Source organism: Pongo abelii, chromosome 12 (genome assembly GCF_028885655.2).
Source record: "Pongo abelii isolate AG06213 chromosome 12, NHGRI_mPonAbe1-v2.0_pri, whole genome shotgun sequence".
Lineage (NCBI taxonomy): Eukaryota > Metazoa > Chordata > Mammalia > Primates > Hominidae > Pongo > Pongo abelii.
The window spans coordinates 68,901,061-68,926,197 of record NC_071997.2 but is presented as its reverse complement, the minus strand read 5'-3'; the positions used below and the strand labels follow the sequence as shown (position 1 = coordinate 68,926,197).

The following is a 25,137-nucleotide window of genomic DNA, read 5'->3' as shown; positions in this document are numbered from 1 at the left end:
ATTTTTTAAAAAAAACTTTATTAAAAAAACTAAGGAACATATAAATTACAATTTGGCAAAAGTATCTAATGTGTTTTCTCTATTAGTTACATTGGCATATATATATAACATAATATTCTCAAATATCATGAATATAAATTTGCTGTGTTTTCACACTTAACCTTAGATGCTTAGTTTATACATACATTTATATCACATTCTAACTTGTACATTTAATACAAAGTTATAAACTTAAAATACGTCACTTTTTAAGTTTCTACAAAACTGATAAAACCTGATTAAAAAATCAGTACCAGTATTTAAATATAACTTATTAAAGTCTTCTCATTAGCTAACTATGGAAGTACAACTTTACCCTCCCTTTAAAAACTAGATAAATATTTGGTATGTGTTTGTAAAAGACATGTGAAAAACAACAAGAGAGGAGTTAGATTATTCAGATTTTGAACTCATTTAGCTTGACACATATGATTAACTATAACTGAATAAATATGAGAAAAATTAATAGTCCTGAACTGGCTTCCTTTGTAGCAAAATACGTGGAAGCTTCCAAAACATTATTAGTCATGAATGCCAACAGTGGAGCCAAGAAATTAAGAGTTTCTTTAAAGAAATGTTTTAAAATGAAAACAATTAATAAAAGCAAAGAAATAACAATTTATGAAGAGAACAGGAAGAAAATGTTGATTGATGATACAAAGATATATTATTAAAAAGAAGGCCAAGTGTTTCTTTGTGTCACAACCATGTTGCAAAATCGGGTAAATATTCTACTGTATTATTAAGCATAAATAATGTATCAGTCAATTAACATAGGCCATTGAATTTTGGATTGAAGTAGTCAAGATACAATGTAAATTTCCTGTTTTTCTTGGAAAGGAATAAAATTTTTGCCCAAGGCCCAGCGGTGGCTCACACCTGTAATCCCAGCATTTTGGGAGGCCGAGGTGGACAGATCACCTGAGGTCAGGAGTTCGAGACCAGCCTGGCCAGAATGGTGAAACCCCATCTCTACCAAAAATACACAAATAAGCCGGGCATGGTGGCACACACTTATAATCCCAGCTGCTCAGGAGGCTGAGACAGGAGAATCACTTGAACCCGGGAGGCGGAGGTTGCAGTGAGCCGACATTGCACTCCATCCTGGGCAACAGAGGGAGACCCCCTCTCAAAAAAACAAACAAACAAAAGATAATGCCAGGTGTGGTGGCTCAGGCCTGTAATCCCAGCACTCTGGGAGGCCAAGGCAGGTGGATCATGAGGTCAGGAGTTCAAGACCACCCTGGCCAACATGGTGAAACCCCATCTCTACTAAAAATAAAAAATTAGTTAGGTGTGGTGGTGCACGCCTGTAGTTCCAGCTACTCGGGAGCCTGAGGCAGGAGAATTGCTTGAACCCAGGAGGCAGAGGTTGCAGTGAGCGAAGATTATGCCACTGCACTCCAGCCTGGGCGACAGAGCGAGACTCAGTCTCCAAAAAAAAAAAAAATTTGCCCAAGGAAGACTAATTATCAAGGGCATGATATTAAATTCACTAGCTGAACATTTAAGATTCCTAAGGTACAATGTTGTATGTATATACAAACATACACACATCCTTTATTTTAATGTAAATCTTTGTGAGTGTGATGGCTATGGCTGTGTACCACTCAGAACTCCTTCAAGAGGAACTGAGGCTGGCGGTATAGTTGACAGAGAGAAGCCACACTTTCCTGGGTGGCTACCAGCCAACGACTGAGCATCACAGGGTACTAGGGCCAGCCCAATTCTGTCCAACAGGGGATTCCTCTAATGAGTAACATTTGGCCTGGCTGAAACTTTCTCAGCACCATGCTTCAGCCTGCACCTCTTTCTATCCAACCCTCCTTCCTTCTCTCTCCTTTCACATGTTTCAGACTAGCATCATAGTCTAAAAGCTCTCCCCACCTACTCCTGCTCCCTTCTTCATCATCTTTCACATCTCCCCTACAAATCTTTCATATGGCTAGTACTATCTTGCCATCTGCTTCTTAGAAGACCCAAACTGACACTGAGCACGATTGAAAAGGATTTCAATTAAAGGAATTCATGTATAAATTGTTAAAATATCAGAGAATACTTGGAATTAAAATAGCTGTTTACTGTCTTAGCTCCACCCCACAGCCTCTCATCCCACTCTCAAAGATAATCATTTTCAATTCTCTTAGCAGCTTCTTCTGTTGCTACCTCACACTTCTAAGTAACATGATATGTTAGTTAGAAATGCATTCTTGTGTATGTAACACAAACCTGAAAACTCATTAGTTAACCAAATAGGGCTTGTTATTCTCACTTAGGAAGAAATACGAAGTTGAGCAGTTCTGGACTATAAAGCATCTCCATGATGTCATCAGATACCAGGCACCTATGTTCTATTCCCTCCCCCCTTAGCAGGTATGTTTTTCTTTCTGTCTGTCTCTCTCCTTCTTTCTTGCCAACAGCTCCAGCAATTAATGCTCCCCTTTCCCTGCATTGATTTCCCCCTTTCCATTGGATTATTCTCATTAGCATACCAACATCTGTTATTTCTCTCATCTAAAAAAGAAAGAAAAAATTAAAACCTCTTTTGACTCCATTTCTCCGTCAAACTCCTATGCTATTTCTCCATTTCCTTTACAACATTAACCCTTTGTTGTAAGCCCCTAATTTTTCTCCTCCCATTTTCTCTTAAATACAAGAAAAAAAAAAGCCCATTAAAAAGTGGGCAAAGGACATGAACTGATACTTTTCAAAAAAAAAAGATATACATGCAGCCAACAACCATATGAGAAAAAGCTCAATATCACTGAGCATTAGAGAAATGCAAATCAAAACCACAATGAGATATCATCCCACACCAGTCAGAATGTCTATTACTAAAAAGTCAAAACATAACAGATGCTGGTGAGGTTTCAGAGAAAAGGAATGCTTATACACTGTTGGTAGGAGTGTAAATTAGTTCAACCACTGGGAAAGCAGTGTGGAGATTCCTCAAAGTCCTAAAGACAGAAATACCATTTGACCTAGCAATCCCATTACTGGGATATACCCAAAGGAATATAAATAGTTCTATCATAAAGACACATGCATGCATATATTCATTGCAGCACTATTCACAATAGCAAAGACATGGAATCAACCTAGATGCCCATCAGTGGTAGACTGGATAAAGACAATGTGGTACATATATACCATGGAATACTATGCAGCCATAAAAAGGACTAAGACCATGTTCTTTCCAGGAACATGGATGGTGCTGGAAGCCATTATCCTTAGCAAACTAACTCAGGAACATAAAACCAAATACCACATGTTCTCACTTGTAAGTGGGAGCTAAATGATGAGAACACATGAACAAAAAGAGGGCAACAATAGACACTGGGGCCTACCTGAGGATGGAGTGTAGGAGGTGGGAGAGGAGCAAAAGAAATCACTACTGGGTACTCAGCTTAGTACCAGGATGACAAAATAATCTGTACAACAAACCCCCATGATACACGTTTACCTATATAACAAACCTGCACATGTACCCTTGAACTTAAAATAAAAGTTTTTTAAAAAATACTTTCCAATCAGGCTTCTACCATCACCTTCCATTGAAACTGCTTTTATCCAGATCATGAATGACCTGCATGCTCCTCCATGCAGTGGCCAATGGCCAGCATCTTGTTACAGGTATCCTGGCATACTAGTAACACTTAACTTAATTCTTGAAACTTGGTTTCCAGGACACCACACTCCAATCATTGTGCTCTACTTCTCTAGCTACTCCATTCTGTCTCCTTTCTTCATCTTCCCTTTTATCCATCTCTCCAATCTTAAAATGTTAGTAGACTCCAGGGCTCAGCTCTTCAGTCTCCTCTGTTTCTCTGTCTACACCCACTCCTTTGGTGATCTTCACCAGTCTTTTGGCTTTTAATGCCATCTGTGTTGCTGCCACTCAAATTTATACATCTGGCCCAAATCTTTCCCTCAACTACAAATTCCAATAATCAACAATCTATTTGACTTCTCTAATTGGCTATCTAATGGGCATTTCAAACATACCATGTCCAAAACTGAACTTCTGATAAGTCCCTCAAAAATATCTCTTCTCAATCTTCCCCACATCAGTAAATGACAACTCCATTCTTTCAATTCCTCAGAAATTTCCTCTATACCCCACATTTGATTCATCGGCAAATTCTGATGCCTCAACACTCAAAATATACCCAGAATCTGGCCATTTCTCACCACTCCACTGCTATCATCCCGTCAGAGCCACCATCACACCTTACCCTGGACTACGGCAACAGCCTTCTAACTCATCTTTCTCACTCTCTTCAATCTATTCCCATCAATAGCTACAGTTATCCAATTAAAAAGTAAATTGAATCATATTTCTCCACTCAAAACTCTTCAAGAGCTTCTCTTCTCATTTAGAGTAAAAGCCAAGCCCTCTGGATGGCCTAGAAGACATATAACTAGTGTCACATTTCCTTTCTGACCTCAATTCCTACTACTCTTCTTGCTCATTTCACCCCACTCATATCAACTCCCTGCTATTCTTCAAACATGCCAGGTATACTCCCATCTCAGGGCCTTTGTACCTGTTGTTCCCTCTACCTGGAACGCTCTCCCCCAAGTATCTTCCATGGCTTACTCCCTCACTTCCTTCATATCTTAATCTTAATCTGGGGATATTTCATTAAGGCCTTTCCTGGCCACCAAATATGAGGCCCATCCTGCCCTACCATCCCCCATCATGCTTTCTTGCTTGCTTTTATTTTTCTCTAGTAGTTGCACTCTCTTACATACTACATATTTTCCTTATTCATCTTTTCTTGACTCTCTCCTCTTTTAGAACATAAGCTACGTGAGAACAGGGATATTGGTCACTTTTGTCCCTTTTGTTCACTGCTATCCCCAGCACCTAGAATACTATCTGACATATTGTTGGTACTAAATAAATATACATTGAGTGAATGAATGGTCACAAGCTGCCCCCACCCTTTCTGGATCATATCTCAGATTCAGACTTTTAAAAGAAGGTGAAGAGCAGAAGCTGATAAGTTATAACCCAACTCTTGGAAGTCCCACCAGTGACCTCTGCTTAGCAAAGCAAGATGTGCTTCATATGGCCAACTGCAGCTGGAAGGGAAATAGGAAAGCTAAGAATTTTTAATTGGTTATATTGCTACTCTGAACATCAAGGTCAGTTCATAAGGAAAAATGGATGATGGACACGCAATGAGTAGTGTCCTCAATAGATGCTATTTCTTGATTTAGTCATTACTTATTGACTTCCTATTACCATAAATGCAGATTTATCATATCTCTTATTATCTCTTATTAATTATCTTACATTAAATGATCTATCAGTTGCTTTCCATCTCTTCAATATTCTTCCTGGAACCTCCCATTCCCTGCCCCTATTTGGACTAGCTGCTCTCTGAGACTGAGGCACAGTCATTCTAAAACTTTGTTTCACCTCTTTCCTGTACGAAATTCACTGTTTCTTGATTCCTAAGAATCTTGTTTACTCTATGGCTTTAGGGCATCACATCTTTCAATAACTTCCTGAGAAAAGTTCTTGGCAGGTAAATTTTTTTGAGAGCTAGTAAGTCTGAAAGTGTCTGGCTTGAATGACAATTTAGAATTTTAGATACAGAATTATAGGCTAAAAATCACTTTCTTTCCGAATTTTGAAGGCCTCATTGTATTCTAACTCCTCGTGTTACTGTTGAGAAGTCTGATATAATCCTGATTCCCGATCTTTTGTATGTATCTTGCTGTTTTTTCTTTTCTTTTTTTTAAACTCTAGAAGTTTTCTGGATTTTCTTTTTTTCTCTCTTTGATTTCCTAAAATTAACAAAAATGCCTTTTCTAAAATTCACAAAATACGCCTATTAATCTTTTTTTAATCATTGGGTCCTTTCAAACTACAGACATGCCTTCAGTTCTGGGAAATTTTCTTTTATTATTTCTTTGATTCTTCTCTTCTGTTTTCTAGTATTAGTTAGATATTAAATCTTCTGGCCTAATACTCTAATTTTTTTTATCTCCTATCACCTTTGGTTCATTATTATGTCCCTTTGTCATTCTGTTCCACATTATAGGGATATTTCAACTTTATCTTTCAAATTTATTAATTTTTCTATTTATGCTGTCATGTTCTTAACTTACAAGAATTCCTTTCCTTTTTTCCTGATTATTACTTTTTTTTTATTTTTTATTTTTTTGAGATGGAGTCTCACTCTGTCTCCCAGGCTGGAGTACAGTGGTGCGATCTTGGCTCACTGCAACCTTCGCCTCCTGGATTCAAGTGATTCTCCTACCTCAGCCTCCCGAGTAGCTGGGATTACAGGTGCGTGCCACCACACCTGGCTAATTTGTGTATTTTTAGTAGAGACAGAGTTTCGTCACATTGGCCAGGCTGGTCTGGAACTCCTGACCTCTGGTGATCCACCCACCTTGGCCCCCCAAAGTGCTAGGATTACAGGCGTGAGCCGCCGTGCCCGGCCAATTATTCCTTGTTAAAAACAGCATAGCATTCTTGTTTCTAGGATGCAACATCTTCTCTTATTTCTCTGTGGATACACATTTTAATTCTCTGAATTTAGTTCCGTTTACGGCATTGTCCCTGATTCTATTTTCTGAAGCCTTAGACTTATAGATCCGAGATTTACAGATGGAGAATTTCCACAAAAGTATGGTGATCTCTGGCTCTCTGATTATATTTAAAGGTGATTAGAAAGTTAGTTTACATGGTTAGGCTTGTTAACTTGAGCCTCATTTTAAGGAGGTTAGTTGGCACAGCTACCTTTTCAGAGAGAACTGTCAAACATCAGTATGTATACATTTTACTCTGGGAAGAATAATCTATTATTCCAGAGAAGGATCCTCTAAGCAATTAACATAGAGACACAAGCCTTGTTGCTGGAGCAGGGAAAGAGTTGGGAAAAACCTCACTATTCTGGATACAGACTCAATTAATCACCTTATTTTCAGTCTAGCCACCTCATGTTTACTTTTTAATGTGCTTAGTGTTTTCAAGTCCAGAAACCCTGTGGGTTGGTGTCTCCCAAAAATTATTCCATCTCATTTTCTTTTTATACAAACTTTCAACATACCCCCTTATTTTAAGTTCTACCTCCTAAAGCACCTGATCATCCCAATATTTGTGCCTTTCTGGGGTTCTATAGTACTAAACTTTTACTCCCCATTGGTATCTTTTGCTGCAACCACTGATATTTCAGGAAAGCCTGTGGTCTGTAGAGTCAGGTACCACATAGCCATCTGGTTTGCAACTTCCAAAAACTGATATCTCCTATTTTCACAGCCTTTTTATTCTCTTTGTCCTCATGACTTTACATCTTTTTTTTTTCCATTGCTTTACTATAATTTAGTGAAGTTATAAGAGGAAATGAGAATAATAATATAGCTTTAATTACCCACGTTTAATGGGAAGACCTATGTGTGTTCCATATCTCACTGTGATTGAGGATATTTTTATTTGAATATTTTTTCTATAACTATGTTTTGCTGAAAAATAGTATGATATACAGTGACTAAGGGCATGAACTTTGAAGCCACCTTGTTTGAATCTGAATCCTGGTATGACTTACTAGTTGTGTAATTAATCTGTATTCCTGTTTTCTCGTCTATTAAATGGAGACATAATAGCTATCTCATAGGGCTGTGAGGAGTACAATGAGTTAATATTTGCTCTATGAGAAATGAAAATGAGTTAATATTTACAAAATACTTAAAGATTGTCTGGCGCATAGGAAATGCTATATAAATTTTAAATAAAAAATGTATATTCAGGTAATAGAGAACTTAAATAAATACATACAGAGTTGAAGAATATCAAATTACAGGATATCAGAGGTAACTAGAATTGTGTCTTCCAGTGCATTTTTTAATAATTTTACACACATAAATACATATCCATGGCAAATTAGAAAATTTATGTTACATAAATGGAATCACAGTATACATAAAAGGTTCTGCACTAATTGGCAGACATAACATAGTCCTCAATTTTAAACATTTACTTTAATTGGACATTTATGTGAAAGTTTCTCTAGTATACATATCTAACAACAGAATTGCCCTCCAATTGGCAATTGTACACTCTGACCAGTGATTTATGAAAATACTCATTTTCCTATAAACTTACCATTAATATCTGAGGCTGTTAAATATTTGCTTATCTCCTGAGTGGAAAAAATAGTATCTCACTGCTATTTTAATTTGCACATTTTAATGCTTGGTAGGAAAAGCTCTTTAAAACCATCTGTATCTGAGAGGGATGGGGAACTGGGTAGAGGAAGAATAATAGGCAGATTCAACAATATTGGTAATAATCTAATTCATTAGTTCAGTGTTGGGTTCACATGTTTATTTTATGACACATGAAAAAGAATATATGTAATGTATTAATGTAAGTTCAAATATTATGTGTTAAAATAATTAGGCCATATGTACAGTATATGTATATCAACTATGTAATCTTTTAAGCAAATACTTGTAAGTAAATGTCTGCACAGTAAAAGGATAAATATCAAATGGTGAATAGTGGGTAATACTGAGTTGCTGAATTAGATGATTTATGTCCCTTTGGGCTTCTCTGTGTTTTCCAAATTTTCTGCCTTAAGCATGTCTGTTAGTTTTATAATTTTAAAGAAAACCAGTAAATACTTTTTTTTTAAGTGGGAAAATATAAAGTGCTAAGCTGCCACATACTGGCTAAGTTCGGTAGCCCCTACACAGCATTATTTATTTGTTTATCATAATAGTGAAACTAGCCCAACTCTGCAACAAAACAGTTGTAGAGTATGTCAAAAGAGGAAATCAAATACACATCTATGGAGCAATCCTTTTAGACTACCTTTCTAGCCCTTAATTTGTACTTATCAAAAGACAGTTTTTCTTTGACGGTACATTTCCCCTGACTAGGAATGTTGTCCTTTCCCTTTCTACTTGCCTAAAGTATGTCCTTCCTGCAAAGTCCAGCTATGTACAGTCTCCTTTATGAAATCTTAACCAACTACTTTAATCAGCAACAACCTCTGAACTTAAGATACTGTACTTTAGATATTAAACTTTAGATACCGTATCAACAAATATAACATTTAATATCAAATTATCCTTTAATATTTTATACATTAGTTTCATTTCCCAAATATATTTCAAATTTCCATCTAATATTTTCACTAGTCCCTAACATAAAGATGGGTTTCTTGTTGAGCCTCAACAAATGCCTGTTGATAGACAGCTTAATAATAACAACATTGAGACTTGTAAGTAGTTAAATATTAAAACAGGAATCAAAATATAAGTTAAGGCTTTTTCAGGCCCTCTGACTTCTAAACCCTCTGATTTTTAGGGAAATAAACTTCTCCACAGTTCCTCATTACTCTAATTGATCTTTCTGTTTCTTCTGTTGGCTTAATTTTCCTCTCCTGTCCTCCAAATGAGAAGATCCTTGGCTCTAGCTCTTCTCCCAAGATACTCACCTCCTCCTTCTTGAGGGCACCCTTTAGATGGTTTTAATATCACCTCTTAGGTGATTTGGGAGGCTGTCTCCTCTCAAATTTTCAACTCCAACCTTTCACTCCCGTTCCATACTTCCAATAATATCATCATTTGATTATCTCTGGTCACTTCACATGTAACAGAGTCAAAACTAAATTTTTTACCTGTCATTCTAAATTTTTCTGGCTTTCAAAACCCTCTGCACCTTAACCTCACTGTACTTATCATTTGAAATGATTTCAGGGCCTCTGGTTCTCACATGTTACCCTGCATCCCACTGCCAGGCTAATCCTTCTATAAGCCTAATTTTAATATGGTACTCCGCAATATGAAAATGTTTACAGTGTTACAGGACAATGTGTCAGTTCCTTAATATAACATTCAAAGTCCCTGACAAGGAAGTTCCAAGGTGCCTTTCTAGTCCTTTCATTCTTCAACATGAACCATGTATTTCTAAATGGGCTCACCTCCTCACTACTATGTAGATACCCTATTTAAGTCTCAGTTAATATAATTCCCTTTTTCTGGAATACTTTTCCTTTTGGCTTAACCAAATTTTACACAGCTTTTTAGGTCTAAGTAAAGTTATAAATTCTCCACAAATTTTTTCTTATTTTATGCTATGCTTTCTCTAAACTTCTACCATTTTTTTACTCAGTGTCATACAATTTGGCACTCATTAGTGTCCTAGTGATTTCGTGTGTCTATTTTCCTTGACTAGGTTATGCTGTGGACCCAGCCCATGCCTTACATTTCTTTAGTGACTCCCACAGTTCTTCCCACAATGGCTGAAATCAATAAATACTGTGTGATGAGTTTTGTATAAATAATAAACTATTATTAATAGTTATAACTTGAAAACATGGTTTGTCTATTATTATTTTATGAGAAAAGCAAATTGAGTTTCGCACAACTTGACAAAAAGAAAAATCAAGTTCTACAATTAAGGGAGTTGTGAGCAAATGAGTTTCATAAGGTCACAATTTATCTGTGATAGGCTTGGAAAATAATTTGTACTTTTACATAGCCTGTCAAATAATTTACCAGACGCATTTAAAAAGGAAACTATCTTTAGTTGGCCTTTTATGATTGTGCCTGAAAATGCAGAATTGTTACAGATGGAAACCATGGTACAGCTGACTATGTTATATACTTTTATAGTTAAATTTACATGCACAATTCAAATAATTTAATCCAAAATGAACATATATGAAGTTACATCTATACTTAATAATAATACTGTTTTAAACTAATTGCGTAATAAACTACAAACATGAATGTGACTTAAACCATAATACTTTATTAAATTCAAAAATTCCATCAGACTAATGAACAATTTAATAGTATATTCATGTTAAAACTATTATTCTCTAGGAACAGATTTATAATGAGTTAAGAAATTCAAAGCAGGAAATTATTAAACACTTTTAGTGAAATGATTTTAGGAGACCAAAAAAAATAAAAGTGAGAAATATATTAAATAGCTGGTAAAACTAAAACTATATATCTCATACCTTTTAATGTGTCCCAAACTAGGGATAGGCATTGTCTGAAGAAAATCAACATGTTATCCTGAACATATGTATAGGTAAGTCTTGATTTGAAAACCATTCTGGGAGGTAGAAGGAAAATGGTGGATAGGAGGCAGGACTAAACTAAAGCTCCCACTCAGAGAGACAGAGCAGCACGTGGGGACACACATCATGAACTTTTGCTCGAAGAACTACCACAGGAACTTAACAGAAAAGCCAAAGGAATCCACAGACCCTCTGAAGGAAGTAGATTGCTCCTGCAGGCCCTGGGAAACAGCCCCAAAACCGTGAGTGCCCGAAGTGTGAAAGCAGGAAAGGGGGATCATCCACCCCCGAACACACATCCTAAATGGGGAACCTGAAGGGCTAGATCACAGGAGAAGGATCTCACCTTACCTGGAGCTGAGACAATTTTAGAGAGCCAAGTGAAACAAAAGGGTAGAAGCAGTGGGAGGAGAACTATGGGCTCTCAGTTCCCAGGAAAGCCATTTCTGACTTTTGTCTTGCAGAGGTCCTTGGGAAGGGCTCCCTGGGAAAAGACCACAGGGAGAAGGAAACTTCCAACTCAACTTTGTAACAATTTCAACCAAATGTGAATGTGAAGTTTGCTGGACAGAACTCAAGGGAGGGGGTGAACTGGGAGTGCAGACACAGCACAGAAGAGACAAAGAGTGACATTATATAATGATAAAATGACTTGTCCAACAGGAAAATATCACAATCCTAAACATATATGCACCTAACACTGGAGGCCCCAAATTTATAAAACAATTACTATTAGACCTAAGAAATTAGATAGACAGCAACACAGTATTAGCAGGGGATTTCAATACTCCACTGACAGCACTAGACAGGTCATCAAGACCAAGTCAAAAAAGAAACAATGGATTTAAGCTATACCCTAGAAAAAAATGGATTTAACAGATATTTACAAAACATTCCATCCAACAACTGCAGAATATACATTCTATTCATCAGCATATGGAACTTTCTCCAAGACAGACCATAGGATAGGCCACAAAATAAGTCTCAGTAAATTTAAGAAAACTGAAATTATATCAAGTACTCTCTCAGACCACAGTAGAATAAAACTCCAAAAGGAACCCTCAAAACCATGCAAATACATGGAAATTAAATAACCTGCTCCTGAAAGATTGTTGGGTCAACAATGAAATCAAGATGGAAATTTAAAAATTCTTTGAATTGAACCATAATAGTGACATAGCCTATCAAAACCTCTGGGATACAGCAAAGATGGTGCTAAGAGGAAAGTTCATAGCCTTAAATGCATACATCAAAATGTCTGAAAGAGCACAAACAATCTAAGGTCACACTTCAAGGAACTAGAGAAACAAGAACAAACCAAACCCAAGCAGAAGAAAAGAAATAACAAAGATCAGAGCAGAACTACATGAAACTGAAACAAACAAACAACAACAACAAAAACACACACGATAAATGAAACAAAAAGCCAGTTCTTTGAAAAGATAAATAAAATTGATAGACCGTTGGCAAGATTAACCAAGAAAAGAAGAGAGATGATCAAAATAAGTTCAAAATGGGAGATATTACAACCAATACCACAGAAATACAAAAAAAAATCATTCAAGGCTACTATGAACACCTTTATGCCCATAAACTAGAAAACCTAGAAGAGACGGATAAATTCCTGGAAATATACAACCTTCCTAGACTAAACCAGGAAGAAATAGAAACTCTGAACAGACCAGTAACAGGCAGCAAGGCTGAAATGGTAATATAAAAAATTGCCAACAAGAAAAAGTCCAGGACCAGACAAATTCACAGCTGAATTCTATCAGATATTCAAAGAAGAATTGGTACCAATCCTATTGACACTGTTCCACAAGATAAAGAGGAAATCCTCCCTAAATCATTCTATGAAGCCAGTATCACCCTAATACCAAAACCAGGAAAGGACATAACAAAAAAAAGAACACTACAGACCAATATTCCTGATGAATATAGATGCAAAAATCCTTAACAAAATACTAGCTAACTGAATCCAACAACACATCACAAGATAATCCACCATGAGCAAGTGGGTTTCATACCAGGGATGCAAGGATAATTTAACATACTCAATTCAATAAATGTGATACACTGCATAAACAGAATTAAAAACAAAAATCACATGATCATCTCAATAGATGCAGAAAAAGCATTTGACAAAACCCTCAGCAAAATTGGCATAGAAGGGACATACCTTAATGTAACAAAAGCCATCTACGACAAACCCACAGCCAACATAATACTGAATGGGGAAAGGTTGAAAGCACTTCCCCTGAGAAGTGGAACAAGACAAGGATGCTGACCCTCAACACTTCTATTCAACATAGTACTGGAAGTCCCAGCCAGAGCAATCAGACAAGAGCAACAAATCAAGGGCATCCAAATGGGTAAAGAGGAAGTCAAGGTGTCACTGTTTGCTGATGATACAATCGTTTACCTTGAAAACCCTAAAGACTCCTCCAAAAAGCTCCTAGAACGATAAACTAATTCAGTAAAGCTTCAGGATAGAAAATTAATGTATACAAATCAGTAGCCCTGCTATTATCAGTAGCCAAACAGCTACCAAGCTGAGAATAAAATCAAGAACTCAACCCCTTTTACAATAGCTGCAAAAGAAAAAAATACTTAGATATATACCTAACCAAGGAAGTGAGAGATCTCTACAAGGAAAACTACAAAACACTGCTGAAAGAAATAACAGATCACACAAACAAATGGAAATACATCCCATGCTCATGGATGGGTAGAATCAATATTGTAAAAATGGCCATACTGCCAAAAGCAGTCTACAAATTCAATGTAATTCCCATCAAATACCACCATCATTCTTCACAGAACTAGAAAAAACAATCCTAAAATTCATATGGAACCAAAAAAGGGCCCGCATAGCCAAAGCAAGACTAAGCAAAAAGAACAAATCTGGGGGCATCACATTTCCCGACTTCAAACTATAATACAAGGCCATGGTTACCAAAACAGCATAGTGCTGGTATAAAAATAGGCACATAGACCAATGGAACAGAATAGAGAACCCAGAAATAAACCCAAATACTTACAGCCAACTGATCTCTGACAAAGCAAACAAAAACATACAGTGGGGAAAAGACACCCTATTCAACAAATGGTACTGGGATAACTGGCAAGCCACATGTAGAAGAATGAAACTGGATCCTCTTCTCTCACCTTATACAAAAATCAACCTAAGATGGATTAAGGACTTACACCTAAGACCTGAAACTATAAAAATTCTAGAAGATAACATTGGAAAAACCCCTCTAGACATTGGCTTAGGCAAGGATTTCATGACCAAGAAACCAAAAGCAAATGCAATAACAACAAAGATAAATAGCTGGGACGTAATTAAACTAAAGAGCTTCTGCACAGCAAAAGGAACAGTCAGCAGAGTAAAGAGACAACCCACAGAGTGGGAGAAAATCTTCACAATCTATACATCTGACAAAGGACTAATATCCAGAATCTACAATGAACTCAAACAAATCAGTAAGAAAAAAAACAAACAATCCCATAAAAAAAGTGGGTTAAGGACATGAATGGACAATTTTCAAAAGAAGATATACAAATGGCCAGCAAACACATGAAAAAATGCTCAACATTACTAATGATCAGGGAAATGCAAATCAAAACCACAATGCAATATACCACCTTACTCCTGCAAGAATGGCCATAATCAAAAAATAAAAATAATAATAGATTTAGTGGGGATGTGGTGAAAAGGAAACACTTTTACACTGCTGGTGAAAATGTAAACTAGTATAACTACTATGGAAAACAGTGTGGAGATTCCTTAAAGAACTAAAAGTGGAACTACCATCTGATCCAGCAATCCCACTACTAGGTATCTACCGAGATGAAAATAAGTCATTATACGAAAAAGATACTTGCCCATGCATGTTTGCAGCAGCACAATTCACAACTGCAAAAATATGGAACCAGCCCAAATGCCCATCAATCAACAAGTGAATAAAGAAATTGTGGTAAATATATACTATGGAATACTACTCAGCCATAAAAAAGGAATGAAATAATGGCATTCACAGCAATTTAGATGGAATTGCAGACCATTATTCTAAGGGAAGTAACTCAGGAATGGAAAACCAGACACTGTATGTTCTCACTCATAAGTGGGAGTTTGATGTGAGGATGCAAAGGCATAAGAATGATACAATAGACTTTGGGGACTCAGAGAAAAGGGTGGGAGGTGGGTGAGGGATAAAAGACTACAAATAGGATACAGTGAATACTGCTCGGGTGATGGGTGCACCAAAATCTCAGAAATCACCACTAAAGAACTTATTCATGTAACTAAACACCACCTGTTCCCCCAAAAACCTATGGAAATAAAAAACAAAAATAAAATTAAAAAATAAAAACAGGAGAAAAAATAAGTAAACATCCTGAAACATAAAACAAACTACTACCCTCCAAAAAAAAAAAGAAATAAAATCATTCTGAATTTATAGGTGATGGGAATTAGTTTTTAAATGGTACAATGTGCAGATCATTGGATTGACAACATCAACTAAGCTTTGGTAAATGATGAAAACCTATAAATCCTCATTGTTTGACACAGAGAAAGATCCAACCTGAGATTGCATCCTCTGAAATCTTATGTTGCTGTGGTTGACTGGCTCATTTTTAAACAATTGGACTTTTTAAAGCGGTAAGGGATGACAACTAAAATAAATTCGTAAATCCTAAATTTACCACTTCTTGGGAGAAAATGACATACATTAGCAGAGGAGTAGCCAAATTAAAAGACTGAGCATCCAAACGTGTTAGCATGAAGATGTTGATGAACTTTTTCACTCCTTTTCTAAGAGTTATAGAGCATTATGTTGCAGTCAGCTGACATGTTATCTCTGGAACCACCATACTGGATATGTGCACAAAAGGAGGTCCCTTGGGGAGCCTGTTGAGGTGGTTTACTTACTTTATAACTAAGAAAAATTTAACAAAAATTTAACTAAAAGGGCTAAGGGGGTCATTTCCTTAAGCTAATAATGTAGCTTGAACATCAAAATTTTAATTTATTGTGATACCAGAGATCTTTTGAAATAGAACATACATAGATTTTTAGAAGAACGAGCTAACAGTCTTAACTAGAAACTGAAGAAGTGAAGGGATAATGTTAGGAGGTCTCTCAAAGACTTTAAATATGTGAAGACTACCCTAGACCTGTGGGCAGGGTGGAGGTGAAGTTATCTTGTTAAAATATATCACATCAAGAATGTGCTGAGAGTATAAGGTCTATTTTAGAAATATCTTTATAATCATAGAAATGAAGCACAGAATATAACAGAACAACAAAAAAAGATAAGTCCTATTAGAAATGTTAAAAGCAGATTCATTGGTACACCAGCCTAATTAACCAATTAGATTACTGTAAATTACAAAAGTAATTATCATGAAAATTCCCTTTCTGAGTTGAATTAATGTAATAGTGAGGGACAGTCTTCTGCAGACATCCCTTCATCAGACACACACACAAAATTACTATTAAATTAAAATTCATTAAACTCTATCTAAAAAGGATTGTCTTTTGGGATGCTCCACTGCATATTTTAAGATGCCCGACATGTTCCAATTTACCCTGTGTGATGGGTAAGGGTGGAGGCCATGAGACATGCCTCTTATTATAGTTGGCAGGCTGGCCCTCTGGTCAAATAAATCTGAGCCTGTTTTTAACGTGAGTAAAGGCATTACAAACTAAAAGTTTGAGTTGTACTAAGTTTGAAACTTTCTGGAGCGTATTTTGTATTCAAGTTTTAAAGTCTGATTGAAATGTACTATTATGCAAATAAGCTATAATTTTTTTAAATGCCATCCTTTTTAATAGTATCCTAAGGCAAATTTAAGAAGTATTATAATTCTCAAAATGCTAATTTACCCTTGTAAACGATCTCTGAAAAATAAAAATTTATGCCAGTTGAGAAGGTAACTAAATAGTTGCCTCCATGAGTAAAGGTAGACTAGACAAAAAAATGAGGAAAAACTAGAATCCACAAAAATGATAGTATATATTCAAATAGTAGATTAAGATCTGTTTATAATTGCTACAAATTTGATGTTATAGCTTTATGAATAGAACCATGGGCCTAAACTACAAACAGAATGATTACACAAAATAAATCACATTGTAAAAAAGAATTTAAATTAATATAGGAATACTTGATTCCACACATCAGTTACAATTATTATTAGAACTAATGCAACTTCAATTCCACAGATGACTAATAATTATTCTTTTTATCACAAGTATGTTAAATTTTTCTAGGCATATAGTACTTTTCAAGCCTATCAGCAAAGCTAAAGCATTTGTCATTATCTTGTAATCAGTGTACACTAATTATTATGTTCTGAATCTACCCATTCAATACTTAGATCACTTGTCTAGGCCTTAACACTATTGTCCAATAGAACTGTCTGAGATGGAAATGTTCTGTATCTGCACTGTCCAATATGATAACATGTGGCTATTGAACACTTAAATGCGGGTAGTGCAACTGAAGAACTGAATTTATTTTATTTAATTATTCAGCCACATATGACTAGTGGCTACCATAGTAAACAGCACAGCTTACAGGGTTCAAAAAGTAAGACTAAATGTCTTGTTATGATGGGTCTAACTGTATGTAGTCGGCTTGTTGATTTGCATAAGCAATGATATTCACAAATGCTTACAAGAGTAGTATGCCAAAAAGTCTTTTGCCCTGTGGTTCCATCTTCACTCAAAAATATTATTAAATCTATGCCAGCAAACATCTACTACAACATTCAGACAACTTCAAACAAAAAAATACAATATGAAAAGATTTTTATTAGTGTTTGTATGTCAATACAACTATACTGATTAATACTGATTAATGAGCCTGGTGGCCTGTGTCAATCTGTCTAATGTTAGCTCTAGAACAACTAGAATTCAAACTATGAAATAACCACTGCTAAAAAAGTTTTTGTCCATTACCTAACATAACACAAGAATACCAATTACTACATAGTTTTCAGCTCCATTGGTTAAACACTGCAAAGGCTTGTCAAATCATTTTACCTGACAGACATATTTGTTCTTCCATTTGCTCAGCACACACCGACTGTTTTGCATCAGCTCCTGAAGTACAACAGAAAAAGAGAGAGCGTAGTTGGCTGTACACATTGTCATTATCAGTTAAAGTGCCTCTGATTTGCAAGCAAAAAAAGATCAACATGCCACACAAAGATGCAACTGTTTTGGAACTCATCACTGGACAAAAGCAAAGCTATCATCACCATGAGAGTTGATCCTTTATGAAAATTAAAGCTGTTGAAAGATGTTTTAAAAACAGATTTGTTTGTTGCCATTTTTGAAACTTTTTGAAAGATACCTCCAACTCTTTGAGCGAGTCTCGGAGTTTTTCTGGGCGTCTGTTTTTGAGCGTCCAAGGATAATCTCGTGCTGGCAAATAAAACATGTACTACAGTTAGTTAAACAAGATTTAAAAAGGAAATTCTGCTTAGCAGTGTGCCTTACGAAGATTAAAATAAAACACCTCTATAATCGAGAGGAAGTGGGCTTCATTTCCATCATCAAATGACAGCCTTATGAGAGGCTTTGTCATAGGAACAGGATTTTTACCACAAAACAATCTCCCTAATCATAATTTTACGATGACAACCAACAAGGCTTGGAGAATCCCTGGGAAAGTTTGCTAGGGTTGTGAATCTAGTAATTCATGGTAAATGACGTACTCTTTACTAACTTTTTCATGTAAATAATTAAATGTTCAATCCAAAAGAAATTCCAAATTCTACAAGTAACCTACTCAGACCTAAAAAAAAAAAATTATCATGAGTAAATGAATATAATGAGCAAAGAAATAAAATAAAATGAAAAGAAATAAAAAATAAAACTGTACATAAAAATATATGAAGTTAAGCATTAAAGCTCCACACTTTAAAACTATGGAAAAATCTGAGGGAAATCCAAGTTTTAACAAATTAGGCCCTAATAGTGCTCTTTTTAATTTAAAACAGTTATCTTTAAAGTATACACCACAATTGAATAATGATAAGCCTTCGTTTTGCTTTAAATAAATTTAATTGAAAGATAAAATTATTTAGTAGAGTCATCATGTTAGCCTAAAATAAATTAAAAATAGTTCTGTTTAAAATAATTTTAAAATGTTAAACATGTCTATTTTATCAGAAAAATGAATTCATCTTTGTATTCTCCTCATTAATAATTCTAAACAAGAGTTGTATCTGTATTTGTGCTTATATGTGTGTTGTATGTACATATACATATATATAGTATACATAGATACTTAAATTTGAGAGTAGAATTGCTATACATCTTATTTAAGCAAATGAATTTGGGTCTATAAACAATTTTGATGTAGAACGTATATGCAAATTTTTAAATCTGCGTTGCAGCTACAAATACATTATTTTTTAAAATTAAATGTCAGTTCAATCATTTAAAAAACAAGAGAACAAATGGGATTTTCAGCTCTAACTATAATCCAAAAAAATCTTAATGTATGTTTAATTCTATGTCATTAAAACCGTATTACATTGTTGCCGTAATATATACAACATACTTATATACTGGAGATCAGAAAAGACTAGAGTGAATAAAATGCTAATACTGATATTACAAATATTATTTTCTTAAAAATGGGTAAGACATGTCAACAATTTAGGCAAAGTATGTATAATTAAATGTTACTATCAGAATTTAAGCTTGGTATAATTATCCTAAATATACTAACTAATACATAGTTCATTATGAAATTTTATGTTTATATAAACATACATTTTATCAAAATTGAATAGAGATTTCAACGATCTAAATTAGAAAGGCCTGACAAATACAATTGTTACTTATATGTTTATATTCCTAAGTAATAGGAATTTAAGAAATTTGGAGGGAATAATGTTTCCTCTTTGTTCCAGATGAATATTTTATAATACTGAACTTTCCAGTTTTATAATAATTCCAAAAAATATAAAGTAAGCTTACACTCTGCCAGCTTCTGCTTCTCTTCTAAGTTACCATGTTCTGTCGCTGATATTGTGGCAGTAGGGATAGAAAGAAAAAAACAAAAGTAGAATTTATTTTTATTATAATGCCTTGTATTTTAATATGTACACGTATAAGGTATTATTAACATTACGTGCATTACTGAGATTAATAAATTATGCTTAGGTTCTAAAAGGACAGTTGAAAAAAATGCCATAATTTGGATGTTTCCATTTCATAGAGATATTTCCTAAATTTGCAGTGAAAGGGCACAACAGGTGGACCAATATCCTGAGCTTCCAATCTGATCAGATAGGAAAGAGAACTGCAACAGAGCCCAGAACAGAATCTGCTTCAGTCTGTCATCAGAACCATGAAGTCAGCCTATTAACCACTAAGCTAAGCACACAGGATGCTCACACAAGCCCACTTCAACGGAGACCAAAACAGGAAGTAACTCTAGCTAGAAAGACCTTTTGGCCCATCATAAAACTTCTGGGATTAGCAGGATTAATCAGATAAAGAAAATTGATCATTCACTCAGAAATGCCTATTTCAGATATCAGGTGAAGATTCAGGAGGCCAGCATCAGTAGGACCCATGCATTAACAATGCCCTCTACTGGGACACTGATAAATAAACGTGAATAGACTGCCCTGTTATCAGCCTGATCAGCAGTAAAATGAAAATTTTCATGTCTTTCTACAGCATTTTCTCGATACTACTTTATTTTATATAGAACAGATAGATATCAACCTCAGCATTTTTCTAAAGAACTGAAAGGACTTTTCTTAAAATTCTAGAATGTATCTAAAGCTCATAAGAAGACAGCTTTTAATGGTCAGTATTTCATGGTTTAGAATATTTAGTTAATAAAAATTAATTGCACAGAATAGGTACTTTACCTGGTGGATCTTTCTTGTCATAATACTGGTAGATCCCAATGTCTCTATCTATAGAAAGGAGAAATAACATTAAATTATGATTTAAAAGTCCCAGAGAATAAGAAGCCAAGCCATACTATATTAGGGGAAGGATAGGGAGAAAAGCAGAAACAGTCTCCTTATGTTACTAGAAATAAAATGGCTCAAAAGCATCTGGAGATGAGTTCATCTATTCTAGAGATATGCAGAAACTGGAAAGTTTATCAATCTAATGAGAAAAGATTTACACAAAACTAGAATGGCATGAGAAAAAGATTAGTAAAGAACTGAAATCAAGAAAGACCAAGTTTTCTCTTTCACACATCCTCTGATATTCTTCACAGGGTGCTACCAAAAGGAACTGCCACTAAGCAATGCCAAATGAAATCAGTGGATGGAAGAAAATGCCCTGTTGGAGTCTGAGCTGTGGTTTTCTTTTCTCCAATTTAGCTCAAGAGTCTAGTTCTTATCCTACAGCACTTGGGAGAAATCCGCAGAAGAGAAAAGTAAGATTAGAGGAAGGTTTGGATAAATTATTATCCGAAACTTGTTTAGACAGGGAAATCCCCTTCTAAACCTAAATTCGGACACTTTGCTGGGGCTACCTAAGAAGCAAAGCTGGGCTTCCCGGATGTCAAGATTCATTTAACCAAGGAATTATTCCAATTTAAATATAAGAGAACAAAATAATTTTGTCCATTTTCTTCATATCTATGAATAATAAAATATTTCTTTCATTGAAGGAACATTTGTTTTCTTCCATGCAAAATAATTCTCAGTTACTAACATAAGGATAAAGAGTATACAACTGTTTCTAAAGAGGAGGAAGCAGTACAGGCTGCCCCCTAGTGACTGACTGCTCCAGACTTTCTCAAACTGAATGATAAAACTTCAAAAAAAGTATTACTGCTATAATTAACTTTTCAAATATAGTCTTTCAAAATAGTCAATTGCGTGTACTTGTTAAAGCTCTATTTTATTCATCATGCCATTAGTATAGGCATACAATTTTAAAGAATGCAGTTTATGTCTACTGGTTAGACTGAATATATCCAATAAGGATTTATTGCGAAAAATCATGAGTAGGACTTCTTGGATACTGATATTTTATTTGTTGTCCTGGATGGTGATTTTATGGGTGCTTTCACATTCTGATGGTTCACAACATAATCTTATGATCTTTACACTTTTCAGTACATACATTATACTTCAATAAAAAGGCTTTTTTTTAATCTAAGAACCACAGGCACTACGTATGCAGACAATATCTCTATTAAAATATTCCACCTATAATTATACCCATCATTCCATACATCCAAATATATATCACAACTCTAGAATAGAACTATGAAGATCATAAAGAATCCTGAATTATGTGCACAAGTCTGACCTACTGCATCTGGCCCAGAGTGGGACTGTCAAAACACAAGCATAATAAGGTGAGCATCCAGTTAAGAAAACTTGCCCTACAGTGGGTACCAGAGCTGGATGGGGAAGGTGTCCATTCAGAGAGTCAGCCTGACATGGTGTGTTAGAACTCCAGCAGGGTAAGAACACTCACATGAAACAACAGCCTGGTGTGGGGTATTAGAGGCTAAACAAGGTAAGGAGGACATTTACATACGGGGGCAGCCCAACATGGTATATCAAATCCCACATGGGGTGAGAAGGGTATCCATACAGGGGAGGCAGTAGCCACAGAGATAGCGGATTGACTGCAAACAGGGTGAGTGATAAGTCAATAAATAAAAAATAGGGGAGCTCCAGGTTTCCCATTGTCTGAGAAGAAAAATACAAATACGGAAAGGGAGAAAATTAGAATGAACCCTATGGTGGTAGATAGGAATGAGATGTACCAGTGTGAACTCATGGTTTCAATATAGAGAGATAGATACAGAAATAAATGTGGATGTAAATATGTGTGTATACATACACACATACATTCTGCAAGCTCTGTCCACTGAGAGGCCCTGGGAGTAGCAATAGTCCAATAATGAGTGCACCTAAAGCAGAACTTGGCTTCTAGACACCCTTGCCCTCTAAAAGGAACAAAGCTCCTTAGAGAAGTGACTGATTCCTAGGCTAGGGAAAGGAAATTACAACATGAATCTGGAACATTTCTTGTACCAGAAAGAATTAAAGTACTCAGATTTTGACAGGGACATGTCAAAAAGACAGAGAAGCCAGCTTGAAGAGGGTCCCTCTGGCCACATCAGGGACAATTTAAACATCAAAATACATAATGAAATAAAATAAAATAATGATATGACTATAACAACTCCAAAAAGTGGAAAACTTGAGTCCACAGAGATAAAATAAATTGATCATATATAATAATATATTTAAAGCGTGATGAGGAACAGAATATTTACATAACTTCAAGGTACTCCCCTATGAAATACTTACTAATCATAAAGAAGAAAGTAACTTTGCAGTGGAGAAGCCTAGCAGACACTATCTTATCAGGTAATCATGAATATCATCAGGAAAGAGACAAATTGAAATTATGCACCACCTGATAGGATGCATTGAAATGCATAACCTGAATCTAATTGTGAGGAAATTTCAAATATAACCAAATTTACAATCATCCTACACAATAACTGGCCTAATATCTTCAAAAATGTTAAGGTCATGAAAGTTTAAAAAAAAAAAGAAGAAGGATGAAGGATAACCCAGAATGAAGGACACTAAAGAAACATGATAACAATGCAATGTGTTACTGTGAACAAAATCCTTTTCCTAAAAAAGGAACAATGATGGGACAATTGGTGAACTGGTCCATTTAGACTGAAGTACATCATTGTTAATTTCCTGATTTCAATGGCTATACAGTAATGCAGGACAAAATCCTTTTTGTAGGACATATATATGAATGTATTTGGAGGTGATAAAGCATCAGGCTACAACTCTCAAATGGTTCAAGAAAAAAAATTCTCTGACTGACAATTTTTCTATAAGTTTGTGATTATTTCAAACATTTAAAAAATAAACATTAAGCATAATAAGAGCACATTAACAGGGTTACTAATTTAGTCTAGATAGCAGGAAAGGCTTCTCTAAGTGACTTAATAAAGCTGAGCCCTAAAGAAGTAGGAGTCACAAAAGGTTAAATAGAAGAATGTCTCAATAGAGAGAATGGGTAGGCCCTGCAAAAATGCAGTTGGGATTGAAGACTATTCTCATGGGGCTACTGTGCACCACTGTGTGATTCTTCTCTAAAAACCATTCACTGACTCAGAATAGAAGGAACAGGGACAGAAAACTTGAGGACACATGAAGGGGCAGGGAAGGAATTTGCTGGGCACGGACAGAGGACGAGGGGTAAAAGGGGATGAAGATGGAATAGCTCAAACTTCCAACCATGGGGTCCAAGCTGGGTAGGAAGTTAAGTGAAGAAGGCCCAATGAACTAGGAGAATGTCAAGCGATTAAAAGACTGACCATCTCAAAGAAGCATAAAACCTAGATATATGAGAATAAGGGAATAAGATGAAAAATGGGCAATTATGATTAAAGAAGAAAACATTTCAATTAAAGATTTCCACCAGCAGTAAAATAAATCCACTTTGGGATTTCTTTTTTCTATTTTCTGAGATTTCTTTTACACTTTTGAATTTTGAATTTTTTCTGCAACATATTTTTAATTTCCAAGAGACCTGTATAACTTCAAATGTTTTCTGAAGCTTTTGTTTTTGTTTCTTGCTTCATGGATTTAGTATTTTTCCTTAGGTCTCTGTTGTACTTTTTTCCTCCCTTCCTACATTATCTCTGTTTCTTCAGAGATCCATTCACCTATTCATTTTGTTTTCTTTCCTGTTGAAGATATTCCTCAAATATCTAGTGATCCTTAGTTCTCTGTTTGTATTTACAAGTGAGGCACTAAAAAACTGATTGGAAGCCCTGTGTACACAAATAGAGTTTGCCAACTGGTGGGCTTCACTGATAAGCCAAGGACCGGGGTATTTCACCAAAGGACTCCCTCAAACATCTATGTACATAGGTCTTCTTTCTAGGGTCATGCAGTCATTCCAGAGAGGAATATCTCAAGCTCCTTCTTTCTTGGAAAGTGCAAATAGGTATGACATTCTCAGAACCAAGTGGGATTAAGAAGA

At 35.5% G+C, this 25,137-nt stretch overlaps 1 protein-coding gene across 21 annotated transcripts in view; it reads right to left on the bottom strand.

The window, feature by feature from the left end:
* Window positions 1-25,137, bottom strand: part of WDPCP (WD repeat containing planar cell polarity effector) — a 720,444-nt gene that overhangs the window by 352,530 nt on the left and 342,777 nt on the right. For all 21 annotated transcript variants that reach the window (XR_008522114.1, XR_008522111.2, XR_010136176.1 and 18 more), the window contains 4 exons: window positions 21,006-21,053; window positions 20,101-20,145; window positions 18,464-18,534; window positions 18,151-18,210 (listed from right to left, as the gene is read on the bottom strand). Coding sequence is in view for 16 of the 21 variants with exons in the window: in XM_054547452.2 (XP_054403427.1) it covers window positions 18,151-18,210; window positions 18,464-18,534; window positions 20,101-20,145; window positions 21,006-21,053 (224 nt within the window). In the remaining 5 variants the exon portion in view is untranslated. The remainder of the gene's footprint in view (window positions 1-18,150; window positions 18,211-18,463; window positions 18,535-20,100; window positions 20,146-21,005; window positions 21,054-25,137) is intronic.